Source organism: Rousettus aegyptiacus, unplaced genomic scaffold (assembly GCF_014176215.1).
Source record: "Rousettus aegyptiacus isolate mRouAeg1 unplaced genomic scaffold, mRouAeg1.p scaffold_m13_p_5, whole genome shotgun sequence".
Taxonomy (NCBI): Eukaryota; Metazoa; Chordata; class Mammalia; order Chiroptera; family Pteropodidae; genus Rousettus; species Rousettus aegyptiacus.
In genome coordinates, this window is record NW_023416308.1 from 82,615,025 (window position 1) to 82,629,050 (window position 14,026).

The window sequence follows — 14,026 nt, forward strand, 5'->3', positions numbered from 1 at the left end:
CTGAGCTCTCCAGCACGGCCCAATCCGGGTACCGCCGAGCCAACCTCCCCGCGGGCTGGCTCGCTCATAGGCCGGGGGGGCCGCCCCTGCCCAGTCCGGGCTCCGTGCCGAGCGGGGGGCGGGGCCCCCGGGTTCGCGCCAAAATCACGTAGCTAATCCCTCCCCCGCGGCCTTTCATTTTTTTCAAACCCGGGACTGGGCGGGGATTGGTGGGTTGGACACTCACGTGATTAACGGTCGCGGGAAGCCGCGGAGCCCGAACTCGCGGCTGGACCTGCGGAGACCTCAGCCTCGGCGCCGGGCCGCCCCGCCTCTCCCGGGCAGTCCACGTCGCCGCCGCCGCCACCGCCGCCCGCAGCCCCGAGCGTACCGGAGCCGCAGCACACCGCCACGCAGACCCGCCGGCGCGGCCACCAGACGCGCCCAGTCGCACGTGGCGGACCCGCCCCCTGGGCCGGCTGTGTCCTGGACTCGGCGAGTCCAGGGTCTCTGGTCCTCTGCCCTGACCGCAGGGGCGCGATGAGCTTCCTGAGCCGGCAGCAGCCGCCGCCGCCCCGCCGCCCCGGGGCATCCTGCACCTTGCGGCAGAAGCTGATCTTCTCGCCGTGCAGCGATTGTGAGGAGGAGGAGGAAGAAGAGGAGGAGGAGGGCAGCGGCCATAGCACTGGGGAGGACTCGGCCTTTCAGGAGCCCGACTCCCCGCTGCCGCCCGCGCGGAGCCCCACAGAGCCCGGGCCCGAGCGCCGCCGCTCACCCGGCCCGGCCCCCGGCAGCCCCGGGGAGCTGGAGGAGGACATGTTGCTGCGGGGTTCCTGTCCGAGCGCTGACGCGGCCAGCGGCGGGGCCGAGGGCGACTCATGGGAGGAGGAGGGCTTCGGCTCCTCGTCGCCGGTCAAGTCGCCGACGGCCGCCTACTTCCTGGGCAGCTCTTTCTCGCCAGTGCGCTGCGGCGACCCGGGGGACGCGTCCCCGCGCCTTTGCGGGGCGCGCAGGGCTAGCGCGGGCCCCTGCTCGCCGCGGCCAGACCACCCCGGCACCCCGCCGCACAAGACCTTTCGCAAGCTGCGGCTCTTCGACACCCCGCACACCCCCAAGGTGAGAGGACGCTGCGGCCCGGTCCCCCACGCCCGCCTAGCCTTTTAAAAAGGTGGAGACGCCGGGAGTCGGCGTTGCCAGTTTGGGTTACATAACCACCCGGCCGCACCCCCACTCGCTCTCCTTCGCTGCAACAAAAAACTGGCAGCTCCTCTTTTTGGCCCTGCCCAGAAGGTGTCCGTTAAGATTATGTAACTGAACAATAGGTCTCGTCTGGAACTTCTTCATGTTTCAAAAGGGCTGATCGGTACCGTCCAGGTGGCTGACGATTGAACGCCCGCCGTGCGGGGGCTGTTCCAAGTATGTCAGCCAGGAGTGTGGCACCGATAACGTGGTTTGGAAGGATGCTGGAGTGGTGCTGCCCGGCCACCTGACCCTCCCGAGCGCCGTAGCCATATGGTGTGTCTTTTAAACGTAGTGATGGATCCTGTAATTTGGGCGGCGCTCGCAGGAGTTCGGTTAAAATGATTTTCATGCGCTTATCGTTGAGTGTCATGTGGCCTTACAGCGGAAAAGTTCGATGGAGAAAGGGAGGGAGACAGCGCTTCTATTGGAAGTCAAAATGCTGGCGTTCCCAGCATTTAGTCTTAAAGATTTGTAAATAACCCAGGGTAGCATTTAAGCCTCTTTCCAGACACAGTGTTCATTGGATAAACGTTTGTTTACACCCTTGGGTTTGTAGTGCCCTAGTCTGGTAGGCCAAAGTGTGATGATTAGGTACATCCAACTGTTAAAAACCATAGTTGGGGATTGTTGCTTGGACCCTTTTGCGTTCATATTCTCGATAATGTGTCATAAAGGTGTTCAGCACCTCTTTATTGAGTGGCAAGAGAGTTTGCAGATTACCACTTCTAGAACTTTAAAAGTAGCAGATTTTAGCTTGGACACTTAAAGAAATTAAGTATCGCGTTTGTAAGATTTAACATGCATGGAAAATGTACCTTTTTGAGTGTCAGTACCTTTAGACATAAACCTCAGGAAGATGGTGTGATTTGGAGCTTTGCTCTTTATTAGCAGACTTAAGCAAGGCAAAGATCCCTCTGAAAGTGAGGGAAAGAACCCAGCGGAGGTGGCTTTCAGAGCCCTATTTAAAGGTGGGGAGAGGGTGGGGAAGAGGAACTTTTATGGGGCTCTCTGACTGCTATTTTTACATGAATTTGAAAGGGTTTGTTAACTTTTAGTCTCTAGAATGAACTTAATTTTAGCGTGCATTCATACTGTTTTTAGGTTTAGAGACCTATTTTCCTTGGCTGTCTTATTCTGAAAAGGTGGTTAACCACTTTATTTTGCTTGAAATACTATAACAAAGGCTTGTGTGTTGCTTTGACCTATGCGTGAAAGACTTGTTGAAGGCTAGGTTGAGGAGGCTATCTATAGGATTTAGATCCTAAAAACTATTTTTCCTCTCTTAGAGTTTGCTCTCCAAAGCTCGAGGAATCGATTCCAGCTCTGTTAAACTCCGAGGTTGTTCTCTATTCATGGATGCAGAAAAATCAGGAAAAAGGGAATTTGACATTCGACAGACCCCTCAAGTGAACATTAATCCTTTTACTCCAGATTCTGTGTTACTTCATTCTTCAGGACAATGTCGGAGAAGAAAGAGAACATACTGGAATGAGTAAGTTAGTTATTATTCAATAGTTTGGTTCCCCAACCACCCAGGATTGGTTTGATATACTTATCAAAATTTAATTTCAACGAAATCCCATGAAACTTTATGCTCTGAAATTTTTCTCTATTACTAACATGTAATTTTCAACAGAAATAGGTGGGAAGTAATCAGCAGCAGAAAAGGAGTGGTGTGAGAAAGGAAGGCATAAAAAAGCCAAGATAGCTTGTAGGGAATCCGCTGGTGTTAAAAATGAGGCAGGCAGATAGTTGATTTTGAAAGGCATTAATTTTGATATGTGTAGTGTTGGGTTCTGGTTAATGAGCATATCTATATCTCAGCAGGGACAACATTTTCATCCGCAGACCTGATTACAAAATTAAATGCTTTCTTTTCTCTTTTTATTCATTAAAATTTTATTTCACTGTCTACATATCAGATAAAGTTTTAGATCTCTAGTTGATGTATCTTTAAGATGTGTTGATGGAAAAATACATAATATTTTTTAGTTCCTGTGGTGAAGACATGGAAGCCAGTGATTATGAGTTTGAAGATGAAACAAGACCTGCTAAAGTAAATAGCTTTTAATTTTCTTTCTTTTACTTCTGAAATTTGATTTTCTACTTTTAACAATTTACCGTATATACCTGTTAAATAAGCATTAAAACATACAATGATGTTCAAATTTCACACACAGTGCTATCACCATAGCAGAAAACCATATTCATATCATTGTATTATGTATATGGATATACTTTTTATTACAGAGAATTACAATTACTGAAAGCAATATGAAGTCACGGTATACAACAGAATTTCATGAGCTAGAGAAAATTGGCTCTGGAGAATTTGGTTCAGTGTTTAAGTGTGTGAAGAGGCTGGATGGATGCATTTATGCCATTAAGCGATCAAAAAAGCCATTGGCCGGCTCTGTTGATGAGTATGTATTTTAAATTTTGTCTTTTGCTATCTTGTTCCCTATGATGTTACAAACATTAAGGTTTTAGGTGATCAGGCACTGAATTTAATTAACTCTTAACATTTGAGAAGTTATGATTTATTCAGATCCTTTTTGTACCATTAGTTCTAATCAGAGTTGGTAAAATAATATAAGTAGTCTGATTTTGGAATCTAACTTAAATTCCTTATTTTTCGTGGCACCCATGAATTCACAGTAAAATGGAGTTTCATCTTTACTATTCCTAGGTTAAAAAGTTTTCTTCTTTCTTTAATATTCTTTAATAGAAGCCTTTGGAAAAATGTGTCAGTCTTAATTCCTTTTCTTTTAAGCAAGTTTTTCAGCATGATACATACAGAAGTCAAGTTTTTTTAATGACGTTTTAGATAAATTAATTCAGTTTATGCCTGAATAAAATTGATTTATCATTCTATTAATCTCAAATTTCTCCTAGGCAGAACGCTTTGAGAGAAGTATATGCTCATGCAGTGCTTGGACAACATTCTCATGTAGTTCGATATTTCTCTGCGTGGGCAGAAGATGATCATATGCTTATACAGAATGAATATTGCAATGGTGAGTAATGTAATGGTTCCCTTGTAAACTTATGAGCTCAGACGAATGAACTTTTTTTTATCTAAAAGTCTTGCTCTAATTCTGTCGCTTTCATCTCATAAATTCAATATCAGAAGCCTGATGTGAATTTCAAGTGCAAGTAATGCCTACCTTGATGTTAAATAAAGATTGGAAACCTTGTCCTTTATACCTCAGTAGTAGAACAGTGCAAATTTTTCATATGCCAGTTACTCAAACTGATCTAGAGAGGACACTGGTCTTGCCTTGCATGTTTTGGTATTCTTAGAACTAGTATAGTATATGTAGAATATAGTAGTTAATAACACAGGCTTTCTGCATTTAGCCTTTCCATTTCAGTTTATGAGCTGCTAAGATTGATATTCATTACAAATAAAATGACAGTAACTTTCTTTTAATCTAAACAGCCGTTTGTTGAAGGCATGCTATAATCTTGCCCTATTCTCATCTAACCAACCTAGTTTACTACTAGAATGCACTAAGTCTTTTCTATTAAGAAAATTGTTCTCCCGCTGGTCCTCCTTCTTTTCCCCCACAAGACAAACAAAATAAGAATATATAGCGGTTTAACTTTGATCTGCGTATAGCTTTTACTTTGAGCAAGTCCTTTAAGGATCAACTTGGGTGGTTCCTCCTTAAACCTTTACCAAAATCCTAGTCTCGATTCTGATTCTTGTAAGACATGTTATTAAATAACCAAATCTTGATATATAATGGATTTTTATTTCTGTGTATCTTCTGTGGCTGTTAGAGAATTTAGCAAAAACTTGAGAGCGAAGATATTATTTTTGATTCTCATTTTTTCCTTAAGATCAGCCATGTCGTAGCTTGTGAATGAATGAGTGGTGTAGGTGTGGGTTCATGTTTTCTGTATTTAAAAACAGTGAACAAAACAAGTAAAGGATCCATTTCTCATACCTGATTTCTTATTGCATTGTCATTTTATTCTTTATACTTGAAAGACTGGAAGTGCTCAATATATAGCATTGCTGCTAGTTTGTTTCACACATCTCTTGAAATGTTTCTGTTGATACCACCAAAATATTTATGTAACTATCTCCCACGACCTTGTGGACTAGTTTGTTTCCTAACCTTTATTTTTCAGTTATTGCATGTAATATAGTAGAACTCAACCATAACGTTTTCTCCACTCCTTATTTGCTAGATATCATCTCTTTAATTTATTCTTTCTCACCTTTTTGATGTGGCTGGAACTTTTAACAAGTATTTCAGTAGCAGTCGAGGTATCACAAATTGTAACAACCTACTAAATACATGGTTGTGTAATTCAGGTAATTTTGAGAAAACTCTTGGGCTTAGGTTGTGGTGGGGAAGAGTGAGTGGTTTCGCTACTCAAGGTTTTGCAAAGACCTTGTCCTGTAATAAAGTTAAATTATAAAATAATCTTTTAAAACAGTTTATTTAGAACAGTATAAAACTTAATAAAGATCTTTTAAAAATAAAAGAGGCCTATGTGACAAGACTGCTGCCTCTTTATGTGGTTGTTTATTCTGCTTAGATGAAAGAAAATAAGACTATTCTGGTATATTTGAGTCCTTTTGTTTCATACTTCTCTGTGGAAAGCTTTGGATGTACTAATTAAAATAAGGCTCATCTTCAGATCCTTTTCCACAGTTTCCCAGGAAAAGGATTCTGTCATCATTCATTTGTACATGTTGATTAACTGATATCTTTTATCAGTTAACTAAGCTTCCTTATTATCTCAGTCATTTGCATTTTAAGCCTTTTGTCTTTAGTTCCGGTGATAGACTGAAATTGCTACAATAAACAAGTGTAGAACATGTTGATAGTTGGGAAGAAAACCTGAAAATCAGATGAATGCTTTGCTCTTCTCACCTCTCTTGTCCTCTCAGTAATCAGATAGAGGGAACTGGCTCAGCTATTGTTGCTAGATCCACTAAACAGCAGCTGTATTCTTTCACACTAAACTTGATCTAGGACTTCAAGCCCACTTGTCTGACAGGCTTTTTGACCTGCTCCCTTCTAGAGCCCCCTTTTTTTCTTCACAGTTCAAAATTTGTACAAGTATGGAGTACAAGTTAACATACTTAAGCCTAAGATATATGGGTATGTGGTTTATTTTTATTTTTAAAGATGTTTGACATTCAGTTATTCTATATTGTTCAAATTTTAGAACCTCCTTTCCTGACTAATATTTCGTTGACCTTCCTTATTTTATTATTCCTTACTAAGCTTTGAACAGAATTGGTTTGTTTTGGCTTTTTTTTTTAACATCTCATTTCTTCTGAGGTAAAATGATAAACTTACAGTTTTTAAGAAAACTTACAAGTATAAACTAATAAGTCTAAACAAGTTAGCTGATTGGTTTGGCTAATTCTATAAAAGGTTTTATTCTCATTTTAGTAGTAGTAGTATAAATTAAAACTACCAAGATACTGGTTTTTTTACCTGTAAAATTTATAGACTTGTCAAGGAATTGGGGGAAACAGATGTTCTGCATACATTAATGATGGGAATATAAATTGCCACAGTCTTCTCTATTGGGGGGAGTGTGTGTGTTGTGTGTGTGTGTGCCCCAGATTCACATAAGCACATGATAATAGTGTTTAAGTACTACCCATTTTTGAAATCGGAAATTGAGCACACTGCTATTTCTTTATATGAACTTTCAGAGCAATCAAGTCTTGGTACTGACGGTGTGACTACCAATCCTAAGTTCTTTTACAGAGTATAAACAGAGAAATGGCCCTGTCAGCTACAGAAACTTATTCTATCTGTAATAAAATAGTTTTATACACACACACTATGTGTGCATGTAATACATTGTACATACCCTTTGACCCAGTAGTGTGTTTCTAGGAGATAACTCTAAATGTGTGTCAAATGACCAGTGTAGTGGTATATATAGTAGAAAGGCTTGGAAATTACTTTAAAATGTCCATCAATTGGGGGCTTGGTTAATGCATTATTATTTGGTTATACAGTGGAATTCTGTAAGAGACATAGGAAAGAAAAGGGGTAGTTTTTATGTATTGGGAAAGAATTATCTTCAAGATAATGAAAACATGTTTTTTGTTCAAAAAGAATGCATAAGAAACTGATACCATTAGAGTACTTTGGGGAAAACCAGGTGGGTTTGGGGGTTTATGAATGAGACACAGACTTTATGTTGTATTTTGTACCCATGAGTATTACCTATTTAAAGAATAAAATTTTGATTTAACAAACAGGTTAAAGGGAATAGGCCCTATGAAATGTTACTTTCTTGGTTAAGTCTGTGGTCTTTCAATAATATTTCTGAAGGAAGAAAATGCTAATTATTTTCATTTTTGTTAGGTGGAAGTTTAGCTGATGCCATAAGTAAAAACTATAGAAGCATGAGTTACTTTACAGAAGCAGAGTTGAAGGATCTTCTTTTGCAAGTTGGCCGGGGCTTGAGGTATATTCATTCAATGTCTTTGGTTCACATGGATATAAAGCCTAGTGAGTATTACAAATCCTCTGCTTTATTTTTGGGATTATAGAGAATAAGTAACTTCATTAAAACAGTATGAAAATATATACAACTTAGTATGTTTTTTCATTGTTTAAAAAACCTTTGGCTGACTTATTAGTATTGTGTTATTATTTCCATTCATCATCTCTTGTTATCTCAAAAGATTTGATTTAATGAACTCATTTTTATTGAAAGCTGGAAAAAATGGGGGACATCTTGTGCAAAATACTTAGTGTTGAAGTAGGACTCTGATGGGGAAGACTAAGAACCTGTGTTTAAAGCCCCTTTTTGTACTAGGCTATAGAACCATAATTAGAAATTAATCCCGATGCTATCAGGGTTATTATAATAATATAATAAATAAGATGAGATATGTAAAAATGTTTTCGAAGCTTAAATACTATACAAACATGGTATTTCTAGTATGTAAAAAATAACATTGTTATTGTATGACTCAAAACAATACCATGTATCGTGATTATAACTATAAAAAAAGGTTCTATGTGAATTAGGGCTGGAGAGTATAAGAATATAGTAGTTTTACTTTTTTCTCTTTACTGTTAGGCTATTTTTCAGCTCAAAAATTTTAATGTATAAATGACTCCACTAGACTTGATTGTACTGTGACTCAGAACATAAGTATTCTTTCAAAGGTTTATAAGATTTCAAACTACAAGAGCCATGGTACTAAACAAGGTGTTGGCTTAAATCTTAGCTTAAATTGAAACAAAATTTTATTGCAGAAACAGTATTGAGTACATTGTAAAAAATATTTTTAAATATAGGCAAGCCAGACTAAAAATAAATTAAATACCTAGTCTTCTATTAATCTTTGGAACTACAGTTATAAAACAATATCAGTGCTGCTAACAGGGTTATTAGAATAAAAAGAAATGTGAAAATGCTTTGATAACTTAAGTGCTTTACAAAGAATGGGGTATTTTTAGCTTATAAAATAACATGAAAATGGTATAAGCATGATTATCTTGCATTAAAGAAAGATGCAGATGAATCTTACAGTAACATCCTAGTATTAATTTCTCATTTTATCAAAATAACACCATAATGCACACACTGTTTCATAATTTTTTTTAAATCAACCATCTCTACTTTTCTATTTCAGTAAATTTTCATCTCATCTCATCGCCAGATCATACTAAAATTTTTCCCAGTTAACCCAGGTCATTAAGAGTTGATTCGTCCAAACTAGTATCTGTTTCAGAGACCATGCATTACATCTGGTTATGTCCATTTTTCTTTTTTAGATTTTACCTGGCCCTTATAAAATAATAACGTAGACCTTGTCTTGTAAGACCTTCTGGATTTGACTAGTTGCTTCCTTGCATCATTTAGCTTTATTCCTTTGTCCCCTGTATTTCCTATAAATGTGATGTTAAAACTAAAAGGTTAATGGATTCACGTTAAACATTTCAGAGATAGATATTTTTAAGTTGAATTTAGTTTTTTTGTTGTTGTTTTTACCTGTGGAAATGTATATGATCTGTGGGAATTCAAGTCATTTTACACAGTTTATTTTAATTCTGTATGTGAAGTTCTTATCTGTATATTGACAACTCATTAAAATTTTTATTTCCAAAAAGAAAAAGTATATTTTGACTGATGGCAGTAGATGAATTAGTAAGGTTTGCCTATACTCACATCTTGTATTAAGTGTCAGACAAACTTAGTAGACTCTTATGTTGTAATTACAAAAGTTGAAAATATTGAGGCATGTGTAGTTTTAAAATTTCCAATTTACAAATACCACCATAAAATAAGTTGTCCTATAAATAAAGTGAACTGGAAAGATGACACCAGTGTATAGAACATTTATAAATGTAATACTATATTGATAAAACTATTAAAATGAAATCTGCCACTAAAACTTAAGTTAATCATGAGCTTACCCAAATTTGGAGGGAAAAAGTGTGTGCAGCTGAAATAGTGAACCACAAAGCTACATTGGGATATAGATTGCATGATCAGCAAAACTCAATAGCTATGCGACTATTTTTTTTCACACCAGCCTTGTAGCATTAGATAAAATTTGTGCTTTGGCAGCATCTCAAATTACTATGTTATTGTCCTTTGTATTGTTTCTAAGTAATTAAAACTGCTGAAGATCAATACGTAAATGAGAGGGGCCTAATAAAAGGACTAGGCATAGGCCAGAAAATGCATTCTTAGGAAATAATACAGCCCCAGTTACTGTCCCTTGAGATTGTTACTCGCTTTGGGTTTGGGGTAGAATGTATGAGAATATATATATATATAAAAGATTTCTGGATGATTCTGATGTATGCCTTTGTGAACTTTGGCTAATGTGGCTAATGTAAATAACTGTTTGACAGGTAATATTTTCATATCTCGAACTTCAATCCCAAATGCTGCCTCTGAAGAAGGAGATGAAGATGAGTGGGTATCCAACAAAGTTATATTTAAAATAGGTAAGAAAGAAAGATAACCAGATTATTACCTTAAAATAGAGAGACTATTATGTTTTAATACGTGGCTATATTTCTTTCAATCTTCTAGGTGATCTTGGACATGTAACAAGGATCTCTAGTCCACAAGTTGAGGAGGGTGATAGCCGTTTTCTTGCAAATGAAGTTTTGCAGGAGGTAGTTTTTCTCCTTTAATAATGCCATCTGCTTTGAAACATTTATCAGTTGATAGGGTATAAAAGCAAATGTATTAATATTTAAGATAATAACTCGTAGTAGAGTGGATTACAAAAATAGGAAGTCTAAACCATCAACTGGGGTATTTAGTTTAGCAAAAGTCAGTAAAGGCAGAGTTTTGTATTTAGCAACGATGGAGTTGTAGTAAAAGAAGTTCCCAGTACTACTAGTGGAACTTTAAAATGGTATAGTTTTTTTGGAAATCAAAGTATTATTAGTATCTCAACATTTTAAAATCACATACCTTTGACTCTGAAATTCCATTTCTAAGTGTCCTTCCTACAGAAATATTCATATACAAACAAACAACAATATAAATAAGTACTTAGCAATATGGAAATGATTAAATTGTGGCATGTGTTAATAATACCGTTTCAAAAAGCATGTGATGAAATATTTGTCAATGAGAGTTTTGAATGAAAATAGAACAAGTAGAACAAATAAATTGTTGTAGGATCCCATTAATCTTTTTGTTTATGTTTTTATCTTAGATGTACATGTGCATTTGTAACTTGTCAAAATATGTATGTTTTGTGCTTTCATATGAATGCCCCTAGAGGGATAGAAGTTTCTTCTGAGTTGAACAGGGCTAATGATCAAGAGGAGGCATTCACTTTTAGAAATGTATATATCAACCCATACTCCCAGAGTGTATTACTTTGTAATTAGAATAATTTCCCCAATTTAGCTCCTTCTCTGAATAGGTCCTAAATTTAAATGTGGCATTGGACATTTTAATTTAGTCCCACTTCTCACCTAAGTCATTATTGAGGTGTAATCTTACTTTATTTCCTTTTTTTTTTTTTTTTAACAGGATTATACCCATCTACCAAAAGCAGATATTTTTGCCCTTGCCCTCACAGTGGTATGTGCTGCTGGTGCTGAACCTCTTCCCAGAAATGGAGACCAATGGCATGAAATCAGACAGGGTAGATTACCTCGGATCCCACAAGTGCTTTCCCAAGAATTTACAGAGTTGCTAAAAGTGAGTATTTTATATATGTAGCACTATTGACATGGTTCAATATTAAGTCACGTCTTTACCTTAAATTTTCCTTTTTTAAGATTATGATTCATCCAGATCCAGAGAGAAGACCTTCAGCAATGGCACTGGTAAAGCATTCAGTATTGCTATCTGCTTCTAGGAAAAGTGCAGAACAATTACGAATAGAATTGAATGCTGAAAAGTTCAAAAATTCACTTTTGCAGAAGTAAGTGAGGGTTTTTTTGTTTTGTTTTTACTTTCTTGTTTTAATTAAGTCACAAAATTTAATGAAAGATGATTAGGCTTAAAGTTTGGGGACTTCTGCCTATAAATTTGTGTTAAGGCCAGCATATATTTGTAGTTGGTGATAATCTCAAGCCCCTAAATCATAGCAAAAGCTAAATGAGCCTGTACTGGTTTTTTTTTTTTTTTTTATCCCCAAACTCAGCATAAATTAACATTTTCATTGAAACATTCCGTTCTTATTTTTGTGAAAGGATGAAATTAACGTTGATTAGATTAGTAGCTGATTTTTTTTTTTTCCATGTTAGATGTGAATGACCTTTGACATATTCAGAAAACTGGTTAGAATAATAATTCTAATTTATTTTTGCTTTATTGCTACCATTTTAAGTCAAACCTAATAGAACCGACGAAACATAAAAAGATTTATTCGCCACTTGTTTATTAGCCATCATTGTTCATACAAATAGCAATTTGAAGTTTTTGTTTGTTTTAATTAAAACCCAGTCATTAATAACAGCTTTATTACTGGTTTCTAAGTGTGTATATTTTAATTCCGAAAGCACAAAATAATTTCATAAATTTAAGTTTTTTGAGCAGAAGCTAAAGTTTCATATTGTATTTTTCCTTGCCTCAATTGTATCTTAGAATAATGATGACATGCAAAGATCTAGTAATATATTTGTGTTTGGCCTCTTAGGATCCCTTTCCAGGATTAATACAGGAGTTGAAAAGTCTTGTTTTCTGTTTTTATATTCTTAGAGAACTCAAGAAAGCCCAGATGGCAAAAGCTGCAGCTGAGGAAAGAGCACTCTTCACTGACCGAATGGCCACTAGGTCCACCACCCAGAGTAATAGAACATCTCGACTTATTGGAAAGAAAATGAACCGCTCTGTCAGCCTTACCATATACTGAACTACTCATTTCCCACCTCCCCCCAAAAACTGTGACAAGAGGAAGCTAGATTGAAATCACTGCTAGAATCCAGTTTGCAATTTCTTGAAATTGGTGTCAGTAGTTTTTCTGAAATACCTTTTAGGACTTCTCTTTGTGAATTACAGTTAAAAGCTGTATCTTGACTCTAGTGCTCTATCAGGCTTTCGTTAGTCTTATCAGTCTGTCTTCTGTAGGATGTCAGTCACTGTTGGATGTTAACATCAGCCTTTCCAGGGTTAACCACTGTGGTGGTGTGCTGCTTATTTTTTTGCTGTTGCATTGTAATAAAAGGTATCCTTCCTTGCAGTGACCTGTAAAAAGGGCTCAAGGGCTTTATTACAAACATTCTCCCTTTGAAAAGGGAAATGCTAAGAGACTAAGTTAGTACTCAGCCTTTAATGTACCTTTGTGTCATTCTTATATTTCTTTTTAATTGTGAATTATACTTGTATATCCAACTGGGAGCACTTTGTAGGCACTGTATGAACCATGGAATGATAATTCTGTGGAAGTATTGCCTTGTGAATTTGCTGCTATTTTAGTTTTGTCTTTGCTGTAAAATTGTAGCATTAAACAATCATTGTTGTTAATAGGCTTTCTTTTGAAAACAATTATGTGAAATATATAGCTGCTCTTGATGAAAAGCAGCTATTTGCCTTTTTTTTTTCTTTGAACTTTGAAGCTAGTGCATTGGAGAAATGTACCTTTTTCCCCTTTGGAATGCTGTATTGATGTAGTATAATTACTGGTTTTGTAATTTTTCCTGATAATGCCCTTCTTGGACTCTAAAAATGTTTTCTCCCTCTCCACTCAAGTTTTGTACTTGATTGTATTGTTAGTCTGTTTTTGACTGTTCTGCCCGGTTTCTCTTCAATATTTGTGTATATAAACTAATCTCGATGATACTGTACATAGCTGTTTGAAGTGCCAGAATGACTTCTGACTATTCCAAGCTTTTCACAAAATATATTTTTTCTGTGATGAGCCATTTGACAAAAAATATTGGCTGACAGATATTGGAAAAAGATGTTGGAAAAGAATTTGTTGTTTGTTTTACTATTAATTTTGGTTTAGAACATGTTTTCACTTGTCTGTTTGACTTGTGTTTTATTAACATTGATTGGCATATTAAAAGTCACTCTGAGCTTACCTTAATTGTTTAAATCTTTGTGATACCTGTTTTCTATTTTATCTCCATTCTTTACTATAAAATTTAGTATGTATAAAGTACTAAAAGCATAAGACTCATTTTTGATAGAATATAAAACATTGATTATTTAATAAGCTTTAGTCCACATTAGTCACATTTTGGAATTTTAAAATCTACCAATGAATATTTTAAATTTGTCATAAATATTTAATATTACATTATATCGCATAGTATGCTTTTGAACTGCTAGAAATAGCATAATGTAGTTCAAAATAGCTTTAGATTTTTAAGTGAAT

General features: G+C 37.0%; 1 protein-coding gene across 1 annotated transcript; it reads left to right on the forward strand.

Annotated features, from left to right (window-relative positions):
• The first annotated feature begins 256 nt into the window (after window positions 1–256).
• On the forward strand, window positions 257–13,810 carry WEE1 (WEE1 G2 checkpoint kinase). The gene is made up of 11 exons (XM_016147359.2): window positions 257–1,095; window positions 2,508–2,713; window positions 3,214–3,277; window positions 3,472–3,644; window positions 4,117–4,238; window positions 7,575–7,721; window positions 10,086–10,181; window positions 10,270–10,355; window positions 11,230–11,400; window positions 11,481–11,626; window positions 12,406–13,810. Exons 1-11 carry the CDS (start codon window positions 520–522, stop codon window positions 12,557–12,559), a joined length of 1,941 nt encoding a protein of 646 aa, XP_016002845.1. The 5' UTR covers window positions 257–519; the 3' UTR covers window positions 12,560–13,810.
• The last annotated feature ends 216 nt before the right edge of the window (window positions 13,811–14,026 follow it).